The sequence below is a fragment of the Lupinus angustifolius genome, chromosome LG19 (genome assembly GCF_001865875.1).
Source record: "Lupinus angustifolius cultivar Tanjil chromosome LG19, LupAngTanjil_v1.0, whole genome shotgun sequence".
Classification (NCBI taxonomy): Eukaryota; Viridiplantae; Streptophyta; class Magnoliopsida; order Fabales; family Fabaceae; genus Lupinus; species Lupinus angustifolius.
The window spans coordinates 16,829,363-16,855,997 of record NC_032027.1 but is presented as its reverse complement, the minus strand read 5'-3'; the positions used below and the strand labels follow the sequence as shown (position 1 = coordinate 16,855,997).

Below are 26,635 nucleotides of genomic sequence, written 5' to 3'. Positions count from 1 at the left end.
CTGAAAGCATATGAAGAACTCTAGACTACTCTATTTGATCTCATGTATTTTAGGCGTCTATTCACTAGATGTGAAGAGTTTAGAAATGAATCCCATAAAATTTATAAAGTTTAGAAATAAAACATATAACATTTACCATAATTTATATTGTGGTATCGGGATACGAGTGTTGCACTTCACTTTCTTAAAATTAATGGGTTTAACTACTTTTTTCTAAGAAACCTTTTTAAAATAAAAGTTATGAGATCTTAACTAAACCTTTAATATGAGATGTGGTATTAGACACAGGGAATGTACTTCACTCAGTTTAACAGAAAAATTAATTAAAATTAAACATCATATTTCTCAAAAATAATAAAATAAACTCAACCAACAAACTAATTTCTATAAGAACTACATAGTCTTGTTTCTTTATTACTCGAAGGGATACATAGGAGCCAAACAGAATCATACATGAACGGTTCAATTCGGTTCTCACTATAAAATTAGTCACTAAATTTTAACAAAAATGAACCTAACTGAATATTTACAATCCTAACAATTATGTCACTATTTGACATCATTAGAATAAAAAAAGAGAATCAATCATAACTAACTTATAATCATCATTTAGAAATATCAAGAATTTGTAATCAAAATTGGATTATATGACCACCAGTCTATCAACTCGAAATTGTGTAAGCCATTTGTTGCTAAAAGGGAATATTCTTCTCATTTTTCTTTTGATTCTCTTGTCATTTTAAATTATCTATATCTCCAAAAATTTAATAGTCTAATCAAATTTGTGTGGATTTGATTTATCAAATAAAATAAATTTTAAAATAATTCTACATGCATAGTGTTAATGACACAAACTTTCTAAAAAGAATTTAATATGTAGTAGTGAATTTTTTTATTAACTCTTAAACAAAGTAATAAAAATAAACAGTGATTGATGTATTGATCATATAAATAAAATTATACTGAAAGTACATAGATATTAAATTCTTTTAAAGAAGGAGAACATGATTAATTATATACTTGTGCTGAATAATTAATTAATTATTTTATAAAATATAAATATACAATTGTATATTTTAAGAGTATTTGTGTTTTAAAATTATTTTAAGAGTAATAACTATACTTTAAAAATCTATTTTTATAAAAACTTTTCTATATATGCTTCATGATATAAATAGTTATTGTTAAGCCCGAACAAAAAGGCGAAAGTTATGTTAGGTAATGGACAACCAATATAAAACTTTGTCCAGACTATATTGTACGGATCAACGATATGATAACTTAATGTAGGGTCGTTGTCCGTAAATAACGCTCTATATTGCCTAAGTAGATTGTCAATTGAGCAAGAGGGTATTGCATCGCTACGTAGATGTAGTGAAAAATAAGCAATGACTCTCATATTTACACGAACGGGTAGATATAGTGAAAAATGAGCAATGATTCTCATATTTACACGAACGGGTAGATGTAGTGAAAAACAAGCAATGACTCTCATATTTACACGAACGGGTAGATATAGTGAAAAATGAGCAATGATTCTCATATTTACACGAACGGGTAGATGTAGTGAAAAACAAGCAATGACTCTCATATTTACACGAACGGGTAGATATAGTGAAAAATAAGCAATGACTCATATTTACACGAACGGGTATGGGTAAAGAAGTTAATTCTCGAGTTTAGGATACAATTTGAAACTTGGAATGTAAACACTTTTATCGGTAAATCATGGAACTCTACATGTTTCAATGACCCCACTAACAGCTTCATGAGTCTCTGGAGAAATCATGTTCAAGGCCAAATGAAATTCCTGCATACAAACAAAGCAATTATCAATAACAATGAACTATATATAACAAAAACAATCATCATCAATGGTTACATTACATACCACAAATCTGTCCAACACAGGCACAAGCATAGATAAGTTGTGTTGTGGAAGATTCTCAGCAATTGCTTCACGGATGCTTTTGCTACAAACCAAAAGAAACTACTTAAGACCAAAAAATAAGACAAAAAAATTAGATAGTGAATAAGAAATTAACCTTTCAGTGGAAAGAAATGCTAAAAGCAATGCTGAATAAGCCTCCACAATCATCTTCCCTGCTTCCTTTTCACCTTGCCGAAAAGCTGCCTCGTCATTCTGCAATGCATCATTCATAACATCACTTGAGATCTACAAGAAAAGTTAGTTCAATGCTTATTTTTCCATGCTACCTACCATTAGCATATGTTCATCTTTGTCAGCATCCTCACCGACGCCATGATTATCCAAGAAAATAGAGCATAACAATTGAATAACACCCATCCTAAACTCCTGGCACAATCCTTCCGAGGCAGCGAGTGGAACACTGGCCGCTGCAAGCCGTGATCTGCAAAAACAGTATAACATGAGAGACGGTGTTTATCTGAAAAATCAGTTACTTCGCTTTTTCATTAACACTGCCAATTCCAGTTTAGAAACTATCTAAATTACCTGTTTGTTCCATCCTTCTCTACCAGATTTACAAGCAGGCCCAGGATAGCAACTAGAAAATCTAGCTCGTGATCGGTGAGATTCCTATCATGATGATGATCTTTTGCATCTCCAATTTTTGAAGGGAAATGATCAACAATTAACAAAGGCATAGTCTCCAGTCCTCCATAGGCAGCAACTTGCTGACAGCCAACGGAGTTTTCATTCGTCAAATTTATCAACACCTACAATGAGGTGACATTAATTAGCGCAAAAATCTTAATTAGTGAATTGTCTAATAGAAAACATTACGATAAAATACCTTAACAGAAGTAAGAAGGCAGCCAGTGACAAGACTAGAATGTTCGTCATTACTCGACTCTTGTCGTCTCACATTTGTCTGACTTTTACATCCAGCTTCAAACTCTCTGTTTGCTACGTCAATTTTTTTAAAACAAGACTTCTTTGGATTCCGTGATAGCAGGTCCCACTCAGAGGGTGCAATGTCAACCTTGTCAAATTCAAATGGATCATGGCTATCATCTGAACACCTTGAAGCAGCACTATAGGACCTAGATAGAGAACAAACGACTCTCGCATTTGTATGTTCATAACTCATTGAAGTACTTGTTGTCAGTTGGCTTTTCTGAGGAAGATTTAAACTCCTTACAGGAGAGGCTCTCTCCATATCATAGTACATTCCAGTTTCATTCTCTACAAATTCAAGTGTAAGAGAGCATCATGAGATCTTGAGATTAACTTATTTCGGTACAACAATCCAAAGGAATTGTAACAAGATATCTGTATAAAGTTTAGTAATAATCTAAGGTACGATATAACATATTGAGATTCTAGAAGTATGCAAGTCATGAAATAGTAATCTATTACCGTTATGGTCTGCGAACTGATCTGATTCAGAACATTGACTTCCCATAGGGAAAGGATCGTCTGGCTTGTTGTCATTGGACAAAGCAGAAGGACTCCATCTTGAACATAGATCTAGAAGTTTGAAGATTTTTGGACACGAGAAAAACTATCAATCGTCTCATAAACGAAAACTATCAAAGCAAAATAGCATTATCACTAAAAAAGAGGGGGAAGTTACCCCATTCTGTGATGATCATTACCATGGAGAATTTTTATGACAGTTATAACCAGCTCCACAAAAGATAATGGGATTGCCAGAGGACTCGGCTTTCCCTTCAGCCCAAGCAAATGAGTCTGTTACGAAAAATTAAATACAATTAGCGATAAATTAATAAGTTTAGATGACAACAAACTAGCAGTACACAAGCAGCATTAAGTAAACCTGATTGTCTTTGCTTAGGAAAGCAGCATTTTCTATGATCTTCAGGCATTTGAGAAGCAGGGTGAGGATTTTCGGCAGTTTGTCATTTCTCACATCTTTGGTAGATAAAGAACTATCCTCCATCCAGCACTGAGACAAAACCATGTTCTAAGATAACATGTGGCAAATAGAAATCAACAAAGAACAAACATGCTATTCAAAACAACAATCCATCATGTTCATCACATAGAAATAAAATATTGCTACCAATTGCTTAATCTCATCTTATGAGGGATGAAAATTTTGATATAATACCAAAGAGAGAAACTGTACTATAAGTTCATATTTAAGGAACCTAACATAACGGAATTGCTAATGCATAAGAAATATCAATGAGAAAATGTTCTCTCTACTTTGGACTGTCAAATTTATGCTCAAGTTATCTCTTCGGAAAAAAATCATAGAGCATGAATGAAATTGAACATACAAATACATACCTCCAAATCTGACAGGCAACTCATGGCGATTTCAAAGACGGCGTTGAGTACTCCAAGCACCCTTAATTTTTCCTTAAATTTTCCACCAGTATTTCGTACAGTACCAGATCTTTCTGAACAGAGTCCCCCGCCATCTAAAAAATATACAACAATAGTCAGCAGAAGTTTAAATTACATTGAGCAATCGGTTAATTCCATAAAACTAATACAAAGAGACTAGGCAGGAGTAAATAAGACTACACAGTTTATGACAGTAATTATAATATAAAATGCAGAAGTTGATATTCTGTACATTACCATCAAGAGAAATGGCACGTAAACAAGCCTTCTCGATAGTCAACAATGCTATCCATTTTGGGCATAACTCTGGCCTCTCTACCCCGTTGCCATTTGGAGAAGTTGATTCTAGTTCTTTACAATTTACTAGAATCTCTTGAACTCTAGAAAAAATTGCAACAGAACTGGAGTCCATTCTTTCTTTTGTATTTTTATATATGCTAGCATTCTTATTCGATGCTAGAAGTTTAAAGCCGAATGTTGATTCTTTGGCTTCACTGGCCTTGGAGACACATGGTTTCAACAACTTGATTAGAAATCGAATACAACCAGGAGACTCAAGAAGATGAACATCTTGACCCTATAACAAAAACATATCAAGTAAAGGACAGGCATATATTGAATCATATTAAAGTGACAAATTAGAGACCAAACTACAGGCATCAATAACCAGTATCTAGATTCTAGAGTAATTGTCCAGTTTCCAGTTTATATTTCCTTATTGAAGACAAACTTAAAAGGGATAACAGAACAAGTACATTTCCTTATTGAAGACAAACTTCCAATGATTCCTAAGCTATTTAGGGCTTGTTTGTTTAAGTTTTCTTAACAAAAAAGTGGGTTTTTTAATATATAAAAAACCACTTCTCACATTTACATGTTTGTTTGCTCAAACTTCACTAAAAAGCAGAAGCTGAAAATCAACTTTAACAATAAGTTATATTTTTCAACTTCAAAAAAATCTTTTCGGCAAAAACATCCTTTCTAGAACATTTTAAAATCCATTTTTTTAAGGTTAAACAAACAAGCCTTGATCAATGGGTGTTGGGCATTCAACAACAAAAACTTAAACATTGTCTTATGTTATTACCGAAAGCAAGACTTACATCACTGGTCAAAATGTAGAATAGAGTTGCAGCAGCAAGATTGCTGGGAGAATCATTAAGAGTTAGGCCCAAAATAGCATCAATAATTGTCTTTGCCATCCTACAAAGTAAAAAAACAAGGACATATGAGCTTAATCATCCTTAATGGAATGCATTAAGAGTTTAGACCAAAGAATCATTACAATCCATAACATTAGTTTGAAATTCCTGGAAACTCTGCAACAGGGACAGTTGCCAAATTAAATTTCCGGGTAAATGATAGATACCGAAAAATTTGATATTTTGAATTCACCTTCGAGAAATCCTTCACTCAAAACACCCCATGAATTGAACCAGATGAAAATTTTAAAATTTCGAATTCCCTTCAAGAAACCATAACCAAATTATTAATACCACGGTTTCAGATTAAGAAGAAAAACATTATAGACTTTTAACATTCGTCTCTCATAATCATAAAACACCCCATGTCAAAAGACTTGACCCATGACCAACACCCAAAAAACGACCAAAAGGTTAAGAGTTCCTTACCCTAGGCTAAAAAAATGACTTTACTCACGTAAAAAAACTTACAAGATTTTTTTATAAATAAAGTTTAAAACTTCACAGTCAGTTTTCATGAAAACCAAACCAAACACCAGAATTTCACCTAAAAATTCAATCTTTTCACATACCCAAGAAAATGGATAACAAAAAATCCTTTCAAATACACAAAAAAACGTAAACTTTGGACTTCAGTTTCGAGATTATTGATAAAAAGGGACAAGATAGAAACACTTGCATCGTTCTTGTTCTTTCCCACTGAACCCACGGACAAGAAATCCTTCACTTAAACACCCCATGTTAAAAAGTTCAAATTTTTGAACAGTTTCAAGAAACCCCAACCAAAAACAAGAACTTCAAACATAAAAAAAATACAATTTTTCAACATTTCCTTCTGGGTCTTTCTCCAAATACTAAAACACCCATTATCCAATGAAAAAAAAACAATCTTTTTTTCACTCACATACCCTTGAGTGGTGAGAAAATGACGTTGATGGGGATCAGAACAAATGGACAACAAAGAGAGCAAAGTGGCCCTTATGATCCGAAGTGGTTGCCCTTTACGAATGCCGTCGAGAAATGAAATAGCAACGTTGTTCTTAGCTCTCTTTGGTTTTCGATTGCAGAAATCATCAAATGATGTGGCCATCGTTGTATACGAAAGATATGGCTTTTTCAAAAGAGGAGCTTCTAAAATGGGAAGAGAAAATGGTAAAAGAAGAAGTGTGTCACTCTACTTTTGTTTAGTCGTGAAGAAAGAATAAGAAGAAGAAAACCGAATAAATTTTCAAAAAAATTGCACTTTCATTTTCAAATGAAAAAAAAAATCGTATGCCCTCAAATTACGAGTTGTGATAGAAAAAATGATTTTTTTAATGTTATTTTTTTTAAATTTGATATTAAGAAGTCCGGTTGGCCTAACTAGACTTATGAATTATCTAATTTATTTTTAAAACTCTAACTCATAAGTTGTTTTGGACCAACACGACTTTTGTGATTTCAAATTTATTATTTCTAACTTCTAACCTAGGAGTCATGTTTCCCAACAATAGATGATTTGTTTTTCTTTAATGTGAGGATTTTACGAAAAAATAGGAAATGCAAGATGTGAGAATCAAATCATTAACCTAGACACATTCACAACACTACTTTTAAACATTTATCATCAAACCACTTGCTCATTAGTTACATATATGTTAATGTTACGTTGTGGAACTGACACTAAAATAGATCACACTTGCGAAGAAAATCAAAGTTCGTTGTCTGCTAGATTGGCAAATAGGTTAAAAATATAACCTTGATTGTCACAAACAAGTATAGAAAGTAAGAGGTTGTCATATATATCCACAGGGACTTGCTAACTTGGTCTTTCAAGATCAGATTACTACTTTAAGTTGGTTTTCAAGATTGTTGTTTTGATTGAAAAGTTTTGAATAATAAAAGTATTGGAATTCAGTTGTGGGATTGACTCACTATTCATATTAGTAAATTGACAACACAATCAAGCAATAAAACAAATACAATTTTATACAACATTCGACCTCAACTAAGAACTAATATTTTAGTCTACTTAGCAACTCATGAAATAAAGTCTAAACATTAAACACAAGATTAATGATTATGATACACATGTGTACCTCTATGTCTAGTAACTATGCAAATGACTTGAGATTTATGCACACCTTCAATGGTGTTACCCACCAATATTTTGGTCTATGCTAACGCTTTACCTACATTATATCTACGTCTAGCAACTAACTTGATAAAATTATGATTTATAAACTATCAAATGTATCTCTATGTCTGGCAAAACACACCGTCAAGTTTGAGAATTTTCAATGCAAATATGAATGTATGACCAAAGACATTCATTATGACAATTAAACATGCAAATATGTCTAGTCTTATGCATAAATGATGAATTATTTGCTTTTGGACTATTGCACCGGGATTTCGCCTCAAGGTTCTTTTCACAAAATCAGATTAGGCATTTCGTCAAACATATGGTAAGCAGTAAGAATACGTGAAGAATAATTCATAAAACTCATGTCATTTCATTCATAAATTAAATTACAAAATACTTCAATGAATAATTAAACCAATCACAGCTAAGAAGCAATCTAATTAAGTATTTTCATATATAAATCAATAAAAATGGAATTCGGAATTTGAGTTCATAGAGATGTGCTAATATCCCTATGAACATCAAATATCTTCATTATTCCTACTGCCTAACCTTTACATCCTAAATCTAACTTACATAAACTTACAAACTAAGAAGACTAGAAACTATACTAAAAAGATACAATGTTACAGAAAATTTGTACCTAACTCCCTAAGTAAATCTATGATAAGTATAAAAACTCTATATCTTCAAAAATCTATCTAGAGCTCTTTTTATGTTTCTGGATTTCAGCCCCTGCGCACCTCCAATCAATTCGGACATTTCACTTGGTTTCTTCCACGCTCAGCGCCACTATGTTGAGCTCAGCTCTTGCACTAAGCTTAGTGGAGTTGATTTGAGGCTTTTGCATGCTTAGTCCAATTTGGCTCATTCTCAGTCCAATTCATCCTTTTTCGATCTGAAACACGTAGAAGGACTTGGAAAATGGAATTAGTACAATTTATTATCAAAATATCAACTATGATTACATAAAGTAAGTATTTTGAATTAGAAAGTGCTAAATTAATCTTATGAATTAAGGTAATTTTGACACTTAACATTGTCGCGCCACGAATTTTGGCTACACGATGTTTTTGGAAATTATCACTAAGTTTTTGTTGTTCAAACTTAGAAAACTATCTTTATTCTCAATTTAGGATAAAATGGTCTTTTGAATAAGACTTATGAGTTCGGTGGAGTTGATTACAAATCGAAAAAGATATTACCACACCGTCCACCCATTATAAACGTGTACACTAGCTAATTACATAGATTAAATATACTATTGTCTCCTTTTGTGTTTGTGGCCTATCTTTTTGTCTGTGTTTTTTCATTGCTATTTTTGGAAGACTTTTAATGTGTTCAATCCCCTATTTATAGTGTGAATTGACACATGTTTTATTTTAAAACTGAATCTTTCATTAAGAATCACAATGAGACTGATTAAGATCAAGTTTATACTTACTTAAACCTGAACTCAATATGATTAAAAATAATGGTACCTTCCCTGAATCTCTTGGGTTTCGCTTAACCCAACCTAATAGAAAAACTCGATCGACAAAGCAACAATTTTTCAAAAACATAGTAAAAAGTAATGATTTTTTCACAAACAAATATTAAATTTCAAAGAGGGTTTGGAAATGGAACTATAAATCATTATCCACCTTTTTCTTTGGTATGGTTGTTGTATGTGGCAATTCAAACACAAGGATTTGCAAATCCACACTTCCCCACCTAACATGTTACCGAGTTATGCAATTCAAAGAGGATGAACATGTTGCAGAATTTTGGTTTTGCATACTATGTGTCATCATGTATTGCTTTATCATTAGTCTTATATTGTTTTATCAAGTTATTCATCTTATCTTAACTATAAACACATTTGTAATTGTCTAATTGTGCATCATGTATATCAATCAGGGTTGAGGCATGATTTTAGTTGTACCAAACCCAAAAATTAAACTTAGGCAAAACTCAAACCTAATCATCGCAGATTTTCCTGATTAAATTTGAGTTGGGTTCAGATAGATACATATGAGTGTCATTTTTGTAATCATATGTATCTCTCAACTAATCTTTTCGAGGGAAAAATATTCTCTTACCAAATTTAATCATATTTTTATTTATGTATTATTATTGACCATTTTAAAAATTCAAAATTTGAATTTGACTTTCCCTTTTAATTTAAAAATCTAAATAAGATATTTTTGTATCTCAAAATGCATTAGAAAATGACCTTATTCCTTGAAAAATAGCTCAATAATTTTTATAGAGCCAAAAAGTTATGTCCTTTTTATTTTTATATTCATCCAATTAGGAGATCTTTAAATATCCTTTTTATTTTGTTTGTAAAGAAAATCAAAATTTGGGAGATATGTTGACTTTGAGGTTGTATATCACCATTTAAGCCATCTAAATCTGTTTTTCTCTATATTAGTGGGAATATGAGATTATCTCCTCTCTCAAATAGTTTTTCCAAAACAAAATATTTCCTTTTACTATTATTTTTGAACCAAATATTATTAAAACCTTTGTATCACATTGATTTGTTTTTATTTCATTTTTTATTATTTAAAAAAGCATTTTAGTTAGGCTTTTTGGGTGGAACAAAATTGTGTGTACATATTCACAAATTAGAACAACCTTTTTTGAGTGTATCAAAAGTGTTCCTCCATTATTCACTATTGTTGTTTTTTTAAGCATTTTGATATATTTTTCTCACTCCTTTGCCATTCTCCTTTACATCATTCTCCACCTTTGCATATACTCATTTATTCTATCATATATCACATTTATTTTCTATTAATGTGTGAATTAAATAAGTGGAAGAGTCTAATGACTAAACTATCTTATCGAGTTAGTTATCATACTTAATATAAAACTCGTAATAGTGAATAAAATTTGTTTTTTCCTTTCTAAACCGATGCTATTTGTTTAGCAGAAGTAAATAACTTTTTGCAACATCATCACACATTTTCATAACTTTGCTATTGATAACACATTTGACATTTTCATAGTCTTAAGATTAAAGATAAACAAAGCCCATGCTAACTAACCCATGAATTCTGCAATATTGGATTTATAAGCTAACAATATTGGATTAAAGATAACACATTTGAGATAAACCCCATAAAATGACATGCATACAATATTGGATTTATAAGCTCAAAAGTATTTTTATATACGAAATTTAACTATGTTCCATATTTCAAAGATAACTTTAAATCGAAACAATTTCCATATAATAAATATTAAATAACAATACAATTTTCAATTAAGTTTTAATTAAGAGTGTAATATTTTATCCACAATTTTTTAATTTTTTTTTAAAAGTCAATAAGAATTAAACATACCAACGAATATTGATTGAAGTGGTGCATGTTTGATTCCCTTAAGCAAGGTCCCGAGTTCGAGTCTTGTGGATGAAAAAATACTCGTTTGGATAGTTAGCCATACATACTTACAGATGTTTCCCGACTCGAACATGATTGCTTATAGTACAATGATACATGTGAGAAACAAAAAATAAATAATAATTAAACATTAAATAATAACAATGTATATTTTTTCTGTTTAATTAATTTACTTAACATAAATGAAATTCTATTTAGTTAAATTTCCTAATGACAGTAGCATCTACTCACACATACACAAATTAAGTGCTGTCAAAGAACAAATCAGTCGTAACAAGTACGTCAAGTCCAACCAATAACAAACAGACACGTGTCAATTCACCCATATATTATATCACTCTTCGCACTTCCGAATCTCTCGTCGATCCCCAACTAACGTCAAAATATCCGTTTCCCCCCTCAACTTTACGATATTTATGAAATGACCCCTAGAATTATTCTATTAACACCGTTCATTATCATCATTTATAACCACTACCTTACGCAATTCAAAGTACAAATTTGACCTTTCGTTTTCTGGATCTAGGGTTTCACTTCTGAGACCGTCGCTCCTCAATTTCATCATCATCAATCTCCTTAATCGCCATCATCAAACCCTAAATCACAACCAAAATTACTCTGAATCCGATACCAAAACGAATCAATCGCTAAATTACTGTTTTGTTCTCACCGAATTGAGGGTTTCAATTTTATTATCCTTTCACACGCAATAAGTGTAGGGTTTTTTAATTGATTATTTTTTTCCATCTCCACCGTTACCATCAATTACTGATCTAAAACATTCTCAGAAAAAAATATGGCTTAATATTTTTTTCTCTTCATATTATCGTATTTTGACTTTTGTAATCTGTTGCTGATAAAATTGGGATTATTATTATTATGATGATGATGATGATGATGATGAATCTATAAAGCAAAGGAATTGAGAATTTTGATGAAATCCCTAATGAGACTTTGACTTGAGTTTGTGATTTGAAGGAACAAAAAAGAGGGAAAAAATGTATAAATCAGTGGTGTACCAGGGTGAGATGGTGTTGGGTGAGGTAGATATATACCCAGATGAGAAGAACAAGAAGAGCATGATGATGATGATGATGATGAATTTGAAGGAAATCAGAATAACAAACTTCTCAAAACAAAGTGAAAGGTGTCCACCACTTGCAGTGCTTCACACCATTACCTCATCATCATGTGGTGTTTGCTTCAAAATGGAGTCAAAGCTTACACAACAACAGGACCTGCTATTTCACTTGCACTCTACATGTATCAGAGAGAATAAGGTATAACAGATAGAATTTGTAAAAGTAAAAACTCATAAAAGTAGTTAACTTTTAAACTTTTAATAACAAAGAATCAAAGAACCTATATTGCAAAGGAATATATATGGACCTTGGACTGAATCTCAGATGACTTGACTTGACTTATATTCAAAGTGCACTGGTTCACTGAAATCTCTGCCAACCTATAATTTTTGTAATAATTGTTTTAACTCATTCAAATCTGCTGTGGGAACTGTCTCGTTGGCCGGGGGAATTGAACGACTTGACTACATTTTGTTCCTTGTTAATCTTATTACGACATTGTTGACGAGGCTTGGTTGTTATGTTGGGTAGCATGTGATGGTAGTGAAATATGGTTTTTTTTGGCTGATGAAGAAATCTTAAAATTTATTGAAAATGTTAGGCACAGTTTAAACGTGCTAGAATGTTTTCCAAGCCTAAAAACAGAATAGCAAATCTGTCAGTCATGTCACTACACGAAAAGATGTGTGTAGGGCTGCTTATGACATATTGGTAAGACAGATTAGCCATGAATGCTATTCCTGATATTTTCATGAGGGCTATTCCCGATTGTTTTAGTACATTATCCATTTTTAACTTTCTCCCAATGGTGTTTAAACCTTGCCAAGTTTTATGTCATTTTGCATTTTGGATTTACTCGTTATCTCAATGTTGGCTCTTGCAGACTGCTGTAGTGCCACTGTATGGAGAAGAATTACATTTGGTTGCAATGTATTCTCGGATTAATGATAGACCATGTTTCTGGGGATTTATTGTTGCACCAGGACTTTATGATTCATGCCTTGTGATGTTAAATCTTAGATGTTTGGGTATAGTGTTCGATCTGGATGAAACTCTTATTGTAGCAAATACAATGCGCTCCTTTGAGGATAGAATTGAGGCGCTCCAGAGAAAAATAAACTCCGAGATAGATCCACAACGAATTTCTGGTATGCAGGCTGAGATCAGGCGTTACCTAGAAGACAAGAGTATATTGAAGCAATATGCTGAAAATGATCAAGTTGTTGATAATGGAAAAGTTATAAAAATTCAGTCTGAGATCGTTCCATCATTGTCTGGTAGCCACCAGCCAATAGTTCGACCACTGATACGGTTACAGGAAAAGAACATTATTTTGACACGCATCAACCCACTGGTATGTAAAATTTCGTTAATGGTATATCTCTATTGGTTAAAGAAAACACACAATACTTGCTGCCTTTCCTGCTGTTCAGACTGTACAGTACAATACCCGATCTGTTTAGGCTTCTGTAGCGAAGGCTTTTGATTTTATGATTTCAACATGAACTGATATGCTGTGTTTTATCTAGTTTCTTAATATATCTAAGCAGGTAGACTTGTCAGAATGATTAATCTAACTTTGTGTCTTTGGAAAGATTCGTGATACAAGTGTTCTTGTGAGGTTGAGACCTGCTTGGGAAGATCTACGAAGCTACCTGACTGCTAGAGGCCGCAAGCGTTTTGAGGTTTTTGTTTGCACAATGGCTGAAAGGGACTACGCACTAGAAATGTGGAGACTTCTTGATCCAGATTTGAATCTGATAAGTTCTAAAGAACTATTAGATCGTATTGTATGTGTCAAGTCTGGTAAGTTGCATTTCTCCCCGTCTAATATTTTTTTGTTTTCAAATGAGAACCTTTACTGTAATGGGGTCGCTACAAAAGAAAATATAGAGTGACAACCTCTATTTGAAATTAAAATTCTTCCCTTCTAAGTTTGATGTGGATATGTGGCTTGTCTGTGCTTTTTATTTTATAAGTTAAATTTTATTAAAAAGGGAACGAAATTACAACCATGAATCTAATAAACGAGACACGTGGAATAGAATAAAACCCCAACATGAGTCCTAAGAGAACATATATTACCCACCCAAACATAAAAAAGGTCTAACAATAACAATCCAAACAATCCAGAATGTCTGTTTTTCTTCTTCTGCTGTTTCCATTTATTTATGATGCTTGAATATGTTATAATAATAGGTTTGAAGAAATCACTGTTCAATGTATTCCAAGATGGCTCATGCCATCCAAAGATGGCTTTGGTAATTGATGATCGCTTGAAAGTGTGGGATGAGAAAGACCAGCCAAGGGTGCATGTAGTCCCTGCATTTGCTCCATACTATGCTCCTCAAGCTGAAGTAAATTCCCCTGACTATATAGTTGGATACTAATATTTTCAGTTTCATATATAGATTTTCACTATTTCTTTAGTATTATGAACTGATTAAACCTATTTGTGCTGTAGGCTAGCAATGCTATCCCTATCTTGTGTGTTGCAAGGAATGTTGCTTGCAATGTTAGGGGTGGCTTTTTCAAGTAAGAGTTGATCCTTAATCCTTTTAAAAGTTATATTGTTAAGAGATAATCCTTAATCCTTCTATAAGTTATCTTGAATAAGTATTTGAAAACTGAAAGAATTGGGGGGGGGGGGGTGGAGACACCCTTAGTTCCCTTTACAAATCGGGACAAACTGTTTTTGATAGCTAGAGCCTAGAACTTCATTTTTGAGCTCTTTAATTTTCTCCAATCATTAAAAAACTAACATGATTCATGGACCTGATTATGACCTTTGATTTGGTGGCAGAGACTTCGATGATGGTCTTTTACAAAAGATTCCTCTGATTGCCTATGAAGATGATATCAATGATATACCTTCTCCTCCTGATGTTAGCAATTATCTAGTTTCAGAGGTTAGTGTATGTCGATATATAAGACTTTTACTATACACGTTAGTAACTACAACCTGCTGGGTTATGATATGTTGAAATTTAAGCATAATGCAAATCAACTAATGTTCAGTCACAATATATGGGTCTGCTTATGTTCTACTGTTGTTCAGGATGATGCATCTGCTTCCAATGGAAATATAGATTCACTTCAATTTGATGGCATGGCAGATGCTGAGGTAGAAAGAAGATTAAAGGTAAGATCCTGAGTCTCGATGCATGTAAGACCTGTGATTTACATATCATAAACCATTGAGTTTGTTATCTTTGTTGTGGTTGTATTTGCTTTTAGGAAGCATTATTGGCTGCTTCAAGTATCCCTCCGATTACTGCTAATCTAGATCCCAGGCTAGCTTCTTCTCTTCAATACACAACGGCATCTTCTTCTGGTACAGTTCCACCCCCAACAGTACAAGCACCTGTGATTCAAATTGCCAATATGCAGTTCCCTCAATCTGCTACTCTAGTTAAGCCAATGAGCCAAGTTGCCCCAGAACAGAGCTTGCATAGTTCTCCTGCTAGAGAAGAGGGTGAAGTACCTGAATCAGAGTTAGACCCAGACACAAGGCGCAGGCTTCTCATATTGCAGCATGGACAAGATATAAGGGAGAACACATCAAGTGAACCTCCATTTCCTGTCAGACTTCCCGTACAAGTTTCACCTCCACATATCCCATCACATGCAGGGTGGTTTCCTGTAAAAGAGGAAAGGGGTCCGCAGCAACTAAATCGGGTAGTACCGAAAGAATTCCCTGTAGAGTCGGAACCATTGCATATTGAGAAGAAGTGGCCTCGCCGTCCATCCTTTTTCTCCAATGTTGACAATCCCATGTCATCTGATAGAATTCTCCATGAGAACCACCAAAGATTGCCAAAGGAGGTAATGTTTATAATATATTTCACACTGTTATATCTGAGGTTTTGCTGGAGGGTCTTACTTTTTGATTATTGTTAATTATACTCAAGATAACTTCTTTGCAGGTGTATCATAGGGATGATCGCTTGAGATTGAACCATACACACTCTGGCTATCATTCTTTCGCCGGTAAACTATAGCACTTAGAACTGAATATTTGGTACATTCTATTTTTTTGTTATCATTAGACTGACATGATATCATGGTTGTTACAAAGGTGATGACATTCCCTTGGGTAGCACGTCTTCCAGCAACTGGGATCTTGACTCTGAATCGGGACATCCTTTATTTTATGCAGATTCTCCAGCTGGAGTATTACGTGAAATTGCACTGAAGTGTGGGACTAGGGTGAGTACAAATATGTTTGTCTGCAAAAAAATAGTTCGGTGGCATCATTGCATTGATTATTATCCCAACCTTCTGTTTATTCTGTCGCTTTAATGTGAACAGGTGGAGTTCTTGTCATCTTTAGTTGCTAGCACGGAACTGCAATTCTCTATTGAGGTATCTTTCATTCTGGGCAGCAGGACTGCAGGACCTTCTGAGTCCTTGTTGATTATGTTTGCTTGATATGTCTGTTATATTTCTTCTGAAAATCAGGGTTATTTATGAAATGATTTGATTTTTGGTAATTACAATAAAATTTATCTTTTTAATATTGTTGAATCTGCTCTGTGATGTTCATCTTTTCTGTACTTCCGTATAGTTATAGAGTTTATACTAATCATTTGACTTCCGTATACTAAACACAGGGTTGAGTCTCCTATTTTGTGATGAAGAAATTTGAAATTGTTGGTTTTATTGTTTTATATCTGGAAAAAATGGACCGATTAACATATTATTTTTTAGGTTAGGCTCAAATTTGATTCTAATTGCTTAGGTGATGTCACTTCACTTGCTGAAATATGTCCTTTGATTTATTTATTGATATGCCTTAATGAACTTTATGTCATTCCTATGTGCAGGCATGGTTTGCTGGAAAGAAAATTGGGGAAGGAATTGGTAGAACAAGAAAGGAAGCCCAATATAAGGCTGCCGAGGATTCTATCAAACAATTAGCTGGTCAGATTTTCTCTTTACAACAAAGAAAAGATGATAACAATGTTTTTTGAATTGTGTCTCAGTACAGCATTATGTTTTGACAATTTTTTAATGTTGTTTTTGTAGATATATATATGTCCCATACAAAGGCTGATTCTGGTTCCACTTATGGTGATGTGACTGCATTTCCTGGTGTGGAGGACAATGGTTTTATGAGTAGTGTTAATTCTCTTGGTAATCAGCTATTGCCTAAAGAAGAGTTGGACTCATTTTCAACTGCATCGGATCCATTAAGGGGTCTAGATCCTAGATTTGAAGTCAAGAGGTCAATGGGTTCAATTTCTGCCCTCAAAGAATTGGTAAGCTTTTTAATAAACATAGCAGCCAATTTTTTGTCCATTTATTTGTGTTGGAGTTGGTTTTAACATACTATAAAATTCTGCACCCAACTTCTTTAGTGCATGATGGAGGGTCTAGGTGTCAGTTTTCAGTCTCCACCTACTCCAGTGTCAACAAATTTTGTACAGAAAGATGAAGTACATGCACAGGTTTGTTGATATACTATTCCGAACAAATGGAGTTAAAAATATTAGTTTCTTTGAATTTCTGAAGTGTTTATGCTTCTCTCTCTCCCCTTCTATACCGGTTTCTCCTTTATGATTTTTAGTTTGTATTTATTGTAGGCACAAAGCTTACATTTTTCTCCTTTTCTATTTTTGCTGATGTCATTGATTTTTCACTGCATATTTGGCCCATATGGTGGCAGTTTGTGACTTACATGTTCCCTAGATGAAATTGCAGAACATAGTAGAGTTGCCTTCACTTTTATATATACGGCTTTCATTGTTTTTGTTTTGAGAATGGGAGGTGAGTAGTTGCTGGGATACTGGCATATGATTTAAACTCTCTTTTACTGTCTGTGGTAGTTTGGCAAAAACAGCATCTTGTATTTGTAGGGCTTATAAAGAAGTGTACGAAGCCTTCTTTTCCATAAATACATTTTTAGGCCTAAATATATTTTTGTCCCAAAAAATATATCGAATTTTGGTTTTACCCTTATAATTTATTTTTTTGGGTTTTGATTCTTATATATTCCCAAAATTTTGATTTTAGTCTTCGATGATGATGATATGGCTAACACCAACATGATGATGATATGGCTAACACCAACATGCGACACTTGTCATACTAACTGATGGTGTGAACAATTGTGGTTTTCACATATCATTGACAAGGATAAGAAACAAAATGTTCAACATTACTTGTACTGTTGGCAGTAAAAAATTGTTTAAGCCTACATTTTAGGGTCTTGTTTTTCACCCACGTTAACAGTCCTCTAATGATGTAGGTCGAAATAGATGGTCAGGTGTTTGGTAAAGGGATTGGGTTAACATGGAATGAGGCTAAAATGCAGGTATCTTATTTGCTTTAGTTATGAAAAATTCTTTAAGCATGCATGTCTTTTTGTATGAATTCGATTATCTTTTTATTTTATTATTTTCATTATCTTTTGGCTGAATATGATTTTGGTCCATATGTAAGTTCACTCAGTTTTGATTTTAGTCTTTAAATTTTTTTATTTCGCTTTGATCCTTATATATTCCAAAAAAATGATTGTAGTGGTGACGTGACTAACACCCCATGTGGTACGTCTCATATTAACTGATAGTGTGACCAATTGTGGTGTTGACACATTGGCATAGACTAAAACCAAATTTTTGGAATATATAAGGGCCTAAACCAACGAAAAAATATAGGGACTAAAACTAAAACTTGCTAAAATTTCCAAGACCAAAAGCATAATTAAACAGTATCCTTTTATTATATCTTCTCTCATGGTGTTGAAGCACTGTACTTTTTCTCTTTAGGCTGCCGATAAGGCACTTGGAAGTCTAAGGACAATGCTTGGTGAAGGTACTCAGAAGCGGCAGGGTTCTCCTCTCAGGTCTGTGTACTTCAAATCAAATAATGTTTATAGTCTGGTACTCTGGTTTTTGGTCAATATGGATGCTTTAAATCAATACTATAAAGAAAATTGGCTAGGAAAGGGCAATGAAATGATGAATGACTTTCATTATTATTATGTTGTCACTTAGGCCATGGCGAGGATTTTCGAATAAACGAATGAAGCAAGAATATCCCCGAACTCCACAGCGGATTCCTTCGTCTGCCAGATATCCCAGGAATGCTCCTCCAGTCCCTTGAAAGAGTAACAGCTTTTCATCTCACTTTATGCATTTGTTACAGAAGCAACAATTTGAAGAATACTTGTTGGATGGAATGATCCTTGCCCTTATTATTACCATGTCCAATGCCAAGTAGAACTTCCACTTTTCGGCATCAACTTAACAACCTCACTCAAGTTGTTCAGATACCTGGACCAAGATTTTGTAACATAGTCATACCTTGGTCCTCTCAGGCAATAATGCAGTGCTATGAGCTTGGTTCAAAAGATGTTGTGCTGTCCACATGCTGTACTTGTATTTATGTGGCTTGTAATCTCTTTGTGCCAGTGTTACCCCAAGAGAGGTGCATTTAATTCATCATTAATTTTATTTTTCATCTGAAGTTATGATACACACCATTTAGTACAGGCCTTTTCACTTGTTTTTCACTAACCTTACAGTAGTCATTTCTTGCTGCCACTCACAAATTCTATAACCCCACACAACCTTCTGGAGGCCCTGTTATGCTCCCTAGTCTTTAGTAGAGCTAGACTGTGTATCTTTACCCTGCCCATTAGGTGAGAGTCTCGTGCAATGGACGGTTTTGTTTCTAGTATTTTGGTGAGATTTATTATTTATGTTAGAAGACATCTTTTTCATAGTTAGATCATGTGCGCTTGTAACTGAAATTTGACACAAATAGCTAATATACTTTGTTGTGCTAAATATACAAAATTTGGATGGTTGGAAATGAAAAGCTCATAAGGATAGAGATATGTTGGTAGGTTAGTTTGGACGTTGGATTTTGGAGCGAAAGTGGAGGTTTGGGAGCTATGAAATACACTTATGAGATGACTCCCAAACATTTTCTTTCGCTTTCTTCTCCTCTAAAATCCAACTCCCAAACAAATAAATCCCAAAGTGTTTTAGGGACAAGTGGACAACAATATACCAGTACTATAGATGACTTTTCAAAACTAACTTTTCAGCTAGAATGATGAATGAAAATGAGTTTTTATTACATTATTTAAATATAAACTAGTAATTTGACTAATAATAATTACTAGATTAAAAGATAAATCTCAATTAAAATGAGTTAAATTTTCTATGTAAAAGTCAAAACTACTATTAAATTATTGAAATAAAATTAATGCTTAATTTTTTTTATGCATAACGGTTTAGATTTTAAATAAAGTGTATAGTGATTAAAATGATAATAATTTATATTAAAATATGTTTTTTTTCGTAATTAAAAGTAGAGGTTCCTAATATGAAATAAGTGTTAAATTAATCCAGATTATGCATGGATTCGGAGAAGGAAATTAAGTCGTGGACCGGATTGCTAATAATATTTTAATTTATCAATATAACAAAATAATGAGTACATCTTTTTAAAATAGAAATAAATTTGTATTACTTTTTAAGGCAACGTGTATGATATTCTTTTAATTATTTTCTTATTTTATTATCATAATATATCCAAAAGTAATAAAAAAGTAAACCATTGGAGAATTATAATTATAATCTCTAATATTTTATTTTCAATAAATATCATCTAACAATCTTCCATATATGTGATTGATATTATACATATTTGGTTCTAAGCAACTAAGCTCAATAAATATTTATGAGATGTAAATACAATTTAACATGAATAACTAAAAAATGAAGAAATAAGGCACGTATAGGTAAACACATATAAATTAAAAAAAGACTTGATATATATAGGATATAGATTTTGTTTGTAAAACTAGTTTGTTGTGAAGATATTTAAAATATTATAATTATACATGTAGCTTATTAAATTAGAGTTTTTTGGTATAATTAACCGTATAACTAATTGGAATTTGAAAAATTACTAAAAAATACACATAATATTTACTTATTAATTATAGTTTAATTTAAATAACTATTAATTAAAGTAACTAAACTCAAAGATAAAATAAAATAAAAATTTCAAACCCCTTATTTTATTCAATTGGTTGATAAGGTGAGACAAAAAAAAATAAAGCTTTTTAATTGGGGTAACTAATGCAATTTTTCAAAATTTTAAAAGATAAAATTGGTAATAATATTATTGAAAGTTACTTCCACATTCTCAACTCACTTAAAGTAACTTTCTCAAAAGTAACTTTCAAATACTAAACTCTTTTTTAAAAACTAGAAGCTTCCTTCAAATTTTGTTTACAAAAGGCTTTAATAGCTTATTGAGTGAATAAAAAGAGCTACAAATTACCTCTAAAACTTGAAGTTGATTACCTAATAGTAGCATAATAGTCAATCTATATATTCATCTTTTTTTTTGTTCTATCAAGAGGATCTCATTACTTTTTGGGTAAGTTTTTCGGAGTATGTGATTGTATCTTTTAATAAATATCACTTAGATGAATTAAATTCTTAACCTTGTGATATTTATAAGAATCTGGCAAGACCTTATAATATTAGATAAGTGTTTTTTTTTCGTTTCTCACATGTATCCTTACACTTAAGGTAATCATATCCAAGTCAGGAATATCGACAGATATGTGAGACTAAATATCTCAATTTCTCAACGAATATTTTTTTTATCCACATGACTCGAATTCGAGACATTGCCTTCCCGATTATTCTTTTTAAGCTTAGACGTAATTATTCAAAGTATAATGGATAAAGTGTATTATTCTATAACGCCTTGTTATAATCTCACTCACGAGTAATCAACTTCCGTCTCATTCTATTCCCATTGTGTCGACGCAGCACTAAAAACCCGCTATCATGTCCTTCACCGATCACTTCAACCTCAACTCTTCTTCCGACCACCACTTCTCCGCCGCTGACGACGACGACACCTACTCCGACTACTCCACCTTCACCGCTGGACTCACCCCCGACGTTCACAATGCCGCTGCGTCACCGGATATCTTCGGCTTCACTGATCACAATCCTGTATACACTCAGTCTCCCTTCGAATCGGTCACGGTAGAGAATGGAAACGGAAACGGTCACGGCGACGGTGACAACGTTTTTGTCTCCGATGGTCCGGTGCTTCCGCCGCCCGGTGAGATGGAGCCGGAGGAAGGCTACGTTCTTCGGGAGTGGCGCCTGTGAGTAATTGCGGTTTAATTTTTGATTTGTTTGTTTAATTGTGTTTGTTTTGGTGAATTTATCATATCTTGTTTGAACCTGCTAATATCTGTGATGATTTTGATTTAATCGAGAAATATATAGAACATTTGATCACACAGTTTATATTGGTTACTCTTATGTAGTTAGGATTTGTAATCAGGAATTAAGGAATCATGATTTTGTCTGTGGAAAGAAATGAATTGATGAACTTAGTTTATTCCAATTTTAATGAAGTAGTTAGTTTAGCTGTGTTGTAAGATATGTATAATTGTATGCTGGAAAGGAATTGATGTGTATGCTAGGTATGTTTGGATGGAAAGTTAGGGGATTGCGGGTGGCGAAAGAATCGAATAATTGACTGATCGTCCAGTTCATGATATCATAGATATCCAAACCAACTCATCCATTTCTTTTAAGAAATTTAGTCTTTAGTGGACTAGAGTAAATGGATCACGTTTTTTTCATTCGATGGTCAATGGATTTTATTGGTTATCCATTCGGTTCGAGGAGGAATCAGTTTTTCATTCACGGAAGTTATTGTGTGGTGGAGTATTTTTTTAGGTAAAGTCCATGGTGCAAAAAAACCTTGGTCTGAGATTCCAATCTCATCAGATTCTAACTTCTTCAATCTGTCTTATGTGCTCGCTATATTGGATAAATTTTAGTGCTAGAGTAATAACTGTTTGATCCTTTTGCATTCGGGAAGCAATTTGCAAAGGTGATGATAAACTAGTGAGAGTGATATTGAAAGTATGATATAAGAGTCATGTAACACTTAATCCCATGTGTTTCTTAAATAGTTACATTATGACCAACTTTTTTCTCTTTCTTCCTCCTGTCATCCCATGTACTTCAGGGTCAGGGAGTAATACATGTTGAACAATCTGATTATCAAAGCATGAAATAGTGTGCAAAAAAACAATAAGTAATTAACTCTGGTAACAAACTAACTCTACATTATCAAATGCTACAACCAGGTCTCTAAATCCCCTTGCCCCTTATAAAATAAATTCTTCCCTAGTCATTTTAGAGACAATTGAACTTTCTGTCCTTGATTTATATGGTTTGACAAATTATAATGTTTCTCTGTTATGATTGTGGTAAATTAACTTGCTGTCAATTTTTGCCAACAATCCTCAGCCATTTTATATGGTTTGAAAATTTAATAATTTAATAATATTTGATAAACTGTATGCCCAACTTGTCTAGGCTTGGTAAACAACAAATTTGTGTTTTGATTTACATTTTACACAATTCTAGCTTTTCTGTTGCATTAAATACCAAACCCGAAATTAGATTCCAATTTGATACAAAATATTTATGCCAATTGCATGGTGCATGACTTAAACAGGTAAAACTTATCTTTTTTATAGCCTAGAGCCCTAGATAATCTGTTTCATGTTCTAGATATGCAAAAACGGCAACGGGTGCTATTTTTGTAACAAAAATGGCAGGCCCTGCCCGGGATACGAGGCTCTCACCTGGTGAGGTCTGGAGGGTCGATATAACGCAGCCTTAACCTTATAAACTGATGGACCATTTCTAAGATTTGAGCCTGTAACCTCCAGCTTACAAGACAAAGAACCTTTCCGTTGCATGGAGACTCACTCTAACATTGCTGTTTGTAATAAGTAATAACGAGCTAAAATAAATGGCAATTGGCAATGTGAAACTAATATATTTAAATACTTAATAGCATCAATAATTTTATACAAACAATGTAATACCATTAAGCATTAATATAAATCCCTTTGGTATAGTAGAGACAAAATTATTGTCAAATATATTGGAAGAACATCATTTTTTCTTAGTTTCTGTTCATATGCTCTGTTGCAAGTTTGCTGAACTAGTTGTCAAAAATAATGAATGTCATTTTTGGATTTCCTTGTACAGTCAAAACGCCATTCAGCTAGAGGAGAAGGAGAAAAAGGAAAAAGAATTGAGAGTGAAGATTATTGAGGAAGCTGAAGAGTATAAGGTGGCTTTTTATGAGAAAGGAAAGCTTAATGTTGAGACCAACAAGGTTCAAAATAGAGAAAGGGAGAAGGTAAGTTTCACTCGCGAATCACATTACCATTTTTAGTATGACGCATCTTTTCATGCTCTTGTAACTGTTGAATGTATACTTGTTTGTGGAGCAGTTATTCTTGATTAATCAAGAGAATTTTCACACGGAGGGAGACAAATCTTATTGGAAAACAATTGCAGAGCTCATTCCCCGCGAGGTACCAAACATTGAAAAGAAAAGAAGCAAAAAAGATCAGGAGAAGAAGCCATCAATTACTGTCGTCCAAGGCCCAAAGCCTGGTAAACCCACCGATCTTACTAGGATGCGGCAGATAATATTAAATCTGAAGCATACACCACCACCTGCTCATGCTAAAGATGCCAAAGACGGGAAGGATGGAAAAGAACCAGCATCTAAACCAACTGGATCTACAGCAGAAGGTGCACCTGCATCAACACCAAAGGATGCCGCCTCTAATGGTTCTTCAGATGTACCCCAGAAAGAAGCTTCTGCCACCAAGGAGCAGGTTGCGGCATAATTTTGCCTATCATTTCTTTTTGTCATGCTATGAGTTCATAATTCTTATTGGTTGGATTTTATTACCAATGTTAATGTTTCTATTGGATTAGATCCAGTATCGACAATTATGTTATGGAGGTTCAATATTCACGGATTTAAAATATTGTCCTTTTAAACAAAGAGTATTTTCATGGATTTATCTTCTCCAAGTTTTAAGATTTCAATTGGTATGAGCTTGATTCCATTCTTATTCCTAAATCATAGTCATAGGAATAGGCATATTCTATCCATGAGTTATGAAATATTTCACATATTTGACTCACTTGAGTAATACTGACAGAACTAGTGCCAATCTGAGAGATGGTGGAATCAGAGGGTGATTTGTTTGAGATTGAGAGGATCCTTAGGGAATCAGAGGGTGCCAATCATACACACTTATTATTAACCCATTCATTCATTTAACCAATAGTAAATGACAAAAGTGCAAAGTTTTAACAATGACATAGCTTAAAATTTTCACTTTAACAATGCTATTGCCATAAACATGAATGCATAGGGTATTGCACGACCCTATCATCGACCTCCATGGTCAAATCCAACACCTTCATCACTAACCTGTCTCCTTTGTCACACCCTATGGATAAGACCTTGGTTATGTTTGAAGATCATCATGGTTGGAGAGAGACAAGGTGGGTTGGGGTAGTTCATTGAGGTGGTTGTGATAGAGAATTAGATTCTTCTCCGCTATTGTTTTTATTCTTGGTTTTAGAGATAAAAGTGTTACATTATATTATTTTTCTATTTTTAAAGTATTCGGGGATGAAGTTTTTTGAATAAAAAATATGTCACACCACCTATTTAATGGTGTTCTAATGTTATTGGCTAAAATGATTAAGTTGTTGCACCTCACAGGTTTTTTTTAAGAGGAACCATCTTACAATGTAAATATTTTGTCTCTTAAAATCTCAAATAACATATCAACTATAGTTCCATCTACTTAAAATTTGTGTTCTATTTTCTTTATCATTGTCATTGAAAAGACATGCTCGTATTCATAAAGTTAGTAATCTTAAACTCAAATAATCCAAACTCTGATTATGTTATATTCTATGATTTTTTTCCTTATAAAATATTATTACATTTTGAAGTTTTAGCCTGAAAGTTAAAATTAAGACGAGTGTCTAAGAGATGTCTAAGTCAATTTAGGGTAACAGAGATATATCAGCTAAGTATAAATAAAAAATTAATTTTAAATTAAACATTTAAGACGGGGTCCAACACTTAACATTTAAGAATAATAAACATGAAGATATTTTTGTAGGAAGATGTGTTCGTGCTTCATAGCTTATGTATAAGATATGGAATTGAATCCTCAATTCAAGTAGTAAGAAATAATTTGATAGGATCCTCACTTAACTGTGTGATTATATTTCAGAAAAGTCTTTACCAATAAGACCAAAACAAACAAAACATATGTCTTAAACTAAAACAATATGTGTTTTCAAACATGTGATAAATATAAGAAACAATCTTTTTTTTTCTTTCCATTTTAAGAGAAACAATCTTCCTTATATCAAACATCACCTAACAAACTTACATTAAAGCCCTTTTATTTTTTTCCCACTATCCTATAATAAACATTGGAAGCCCATAAATTACACAAACCAGTACCAATCACTATTTCTCAGAGGCATTTTTTTAAAAATGATTATATTTATTTAATAATATGTGCTAGTCCAAGCATAAGTAACTCAAGGTATTGAATTGGATCCTAAATTGATGATTATGTAAATAATATAAGAAAAGTCCAGCTCACTATTGATGATGCAAAATGA

At 33.1% G+C, this 26,635-nt stretch overlaps 3 protein-coding genes across 7 annotated transcripts; 2 read left to right on the top strand and 1 right to left on the bottom strand.

The window, feature by feature from the left end:
• Positions 1,556–6,718, bottom strand: LOC109334334. 2 transcript variants are annotated; one of them, XM_019570047.1, is made up of 13 exons: positions 6,411–6,718; positions 5,404–5,503; positions 4,538–4,877; positions 4,241–4,353; positions 3,765–3,893; positions 3,583–3,676; positions 3,344–3,454; positions 2,778–3,169; positions 2,477–2,700; positions 2,222–2,372; positions 2,046–2,143; positions 1,892–1,973; positions 1,556–1,810 (listed from the first exon to the last, which is right to left on the bottom strand). In XM_019570047.1, exons 1-13 carry the CDS (start codon positions 6,590–6,592, stop codon positions 1,727–1,729), a joined length of 2,100 nt encoding a protein of 699 aa, XP_019425592.1. In that variant the 5' UTR covers positions 6,593–6,718; the 3' UTR covers positions 1,556–1,726. The 2 variants fall into 2 exon arrangements, with proteins under 2 accessions (XP_019425592.1, XP_019425591.1); XM_019570046.1 differs by having other exon boundaries at positions 1,557–1,810; positions 4,241–4,374.
• On the top strand, positions 5,998–25,016 carry LOC109334335 (clathrin light chain 1-like). Of its 2 annotated transcripts, XM_019570049.1 has the most exons (5): positions 5,998–6,008; positions 17,812–17,815; positions 21,905–22,251; positions 24,167–24,320; positions 24,415–25,016. In XM_019570049.1, exons 3-5 carry the CDS (start codon positions 21,923–21,925, stop codon positions 24,817–24,819), a joined length of 888 nt encoding a protein of 295 aa, XP_019425594.1. In that variant the 5' UTR covers positions 5,998–6,008; positions 17,812–17,815; positions 21,905–21,922; the 3' UTR covers positions 24,820–25,016. The 2 variants fall into 2 exon arrangements, with proteins under 2 accessions (XP_019425594.1, XP_019425593.1); XM_019570048.1 differs by lacking the exons at positions 5,998–6,008; positions 17,812–17,815 and having other exon boundaries at positions 21,851–22,251.
• On the top strand, positions 11,486–19,937 carry LOC109334333 (RNA polymerase II C-terminal domain phosphatase-like 1). Of its 3 annotated transcripts, XM_019570044.1 has the most exons (18): positions 11,487–11,734; positions 11,998–12,299; positions 12,985–13,455; positions 13,697–13,907; positions 14,301–14,458; positions 14,566–14,636; positions 14,905–15,010; positions 15,160–15,243; positions 15,339–15,926; positions 16,028–16,091; positions 16,180–16,310; positions 16,413–16,466; positions 16,928–17,024; positions 17,130–17,362; positions 17,462–17,551; positions 18,352–18,417; positions 18,872–18,948; positions 19,100–19,937. In XM_019570044.1, exons 2-18 carry the CDS (start codon positions 12,018–12,020, stop codon positions 19,206–19,208), a joined length of 2,892 nt encoding a protein of 963 aa, XP_019425589.1. In that variant the 5' UTR covers positions 11,487–11,734; positions 11,998–12,017; the 3' UTR covers positions 19,209–19,937. The 3 variants fall into 3 exon arrangements, with proteins under 3 accessions (XP_019425590.1, XP_019425589.1, XP_019425587.1); XM_019570042.1 differs by having other exon boundaries at positions 11,487–12,299; XM_019570045.1 differs by lacking the exon at positions 17,462–17,551 and having other exon boundaries at positions 11,486–12,299.

What these genes read in the sequence shown, in the direction of transcription:
- LOC109334334 (XM_019570046.1), bottom strand. Translation starts at nt 6,592, where the DNA reads ATGGCCACATCATTTGATGATTTCTGCAATCGAAAACCAAAGAGAGCT. An exon ending in CATTTTCTCACCACTCAAGG is followed by an intron (nt 5,504 to 6,410) that starts GTATGTGAGTGA and finishes TTTACTTTGTAG; the next exon opens with GATGGCAAAGACAATTATTG. An exon ending in TCTACATTTTGACCAGTGAT is followed by an intron (nt 4,878 to 5,403) that starts GTAAGTCTTGCT and finishes TTTTTGTTATAG; the next exon opens with GGTCAAGATGTTCATCTTCT.
- LOC109334333 (XM_019570044.1), top strand. Translation starts at nt 12,018, where the DNA reads ATGTATAAATCAGTGGTGTACCAGGGTGAGATGGTGTTGGGTGAGGTA. An exon ending in TTCTATCAAACAATTAGCTG is followed by an intron (nt 17,025 to 17,129) that starts GTCAGATTTTCT and finishes TTGTTTTTGTAG; the next exon opens with ATATATATATGTCCCATACA. An exon ending in AAGATGAAGTACATGCACAG is followed by an intron (nt 17,552 to 18,351) that starts GTTTGTTGATAT and finishes CTAATGATGTAG; the next exon opens with GTCGAAATAGATGGTCAGGT.
- LOC109334335 (XM_019570049.1), top strand. Translation starts at nt 21,923, where the DNA reads ATGTCCTTCACCGATCACTTCAACCTCAACTCTTCTTCCGACCACCAC. An exon ending in GTTCTTCGGGAGTGGCGCCT is followed by an intron (nt 22,252 to 24,166) that starts GTGAGTAATTGC and finishes TTCCTTGTACAG; the next exon opens with TCAAAACGCCATTCAGCTAG. An exon ending in AAAATAGAGAAAGGGAGAAG is followed by an intron (nt 24,321 to 24,414) that starts GTAAGTTTCACT and finishes TTTGTGGAGCAG; the next exon opens with TTATTCTTGATTAATCAAGA.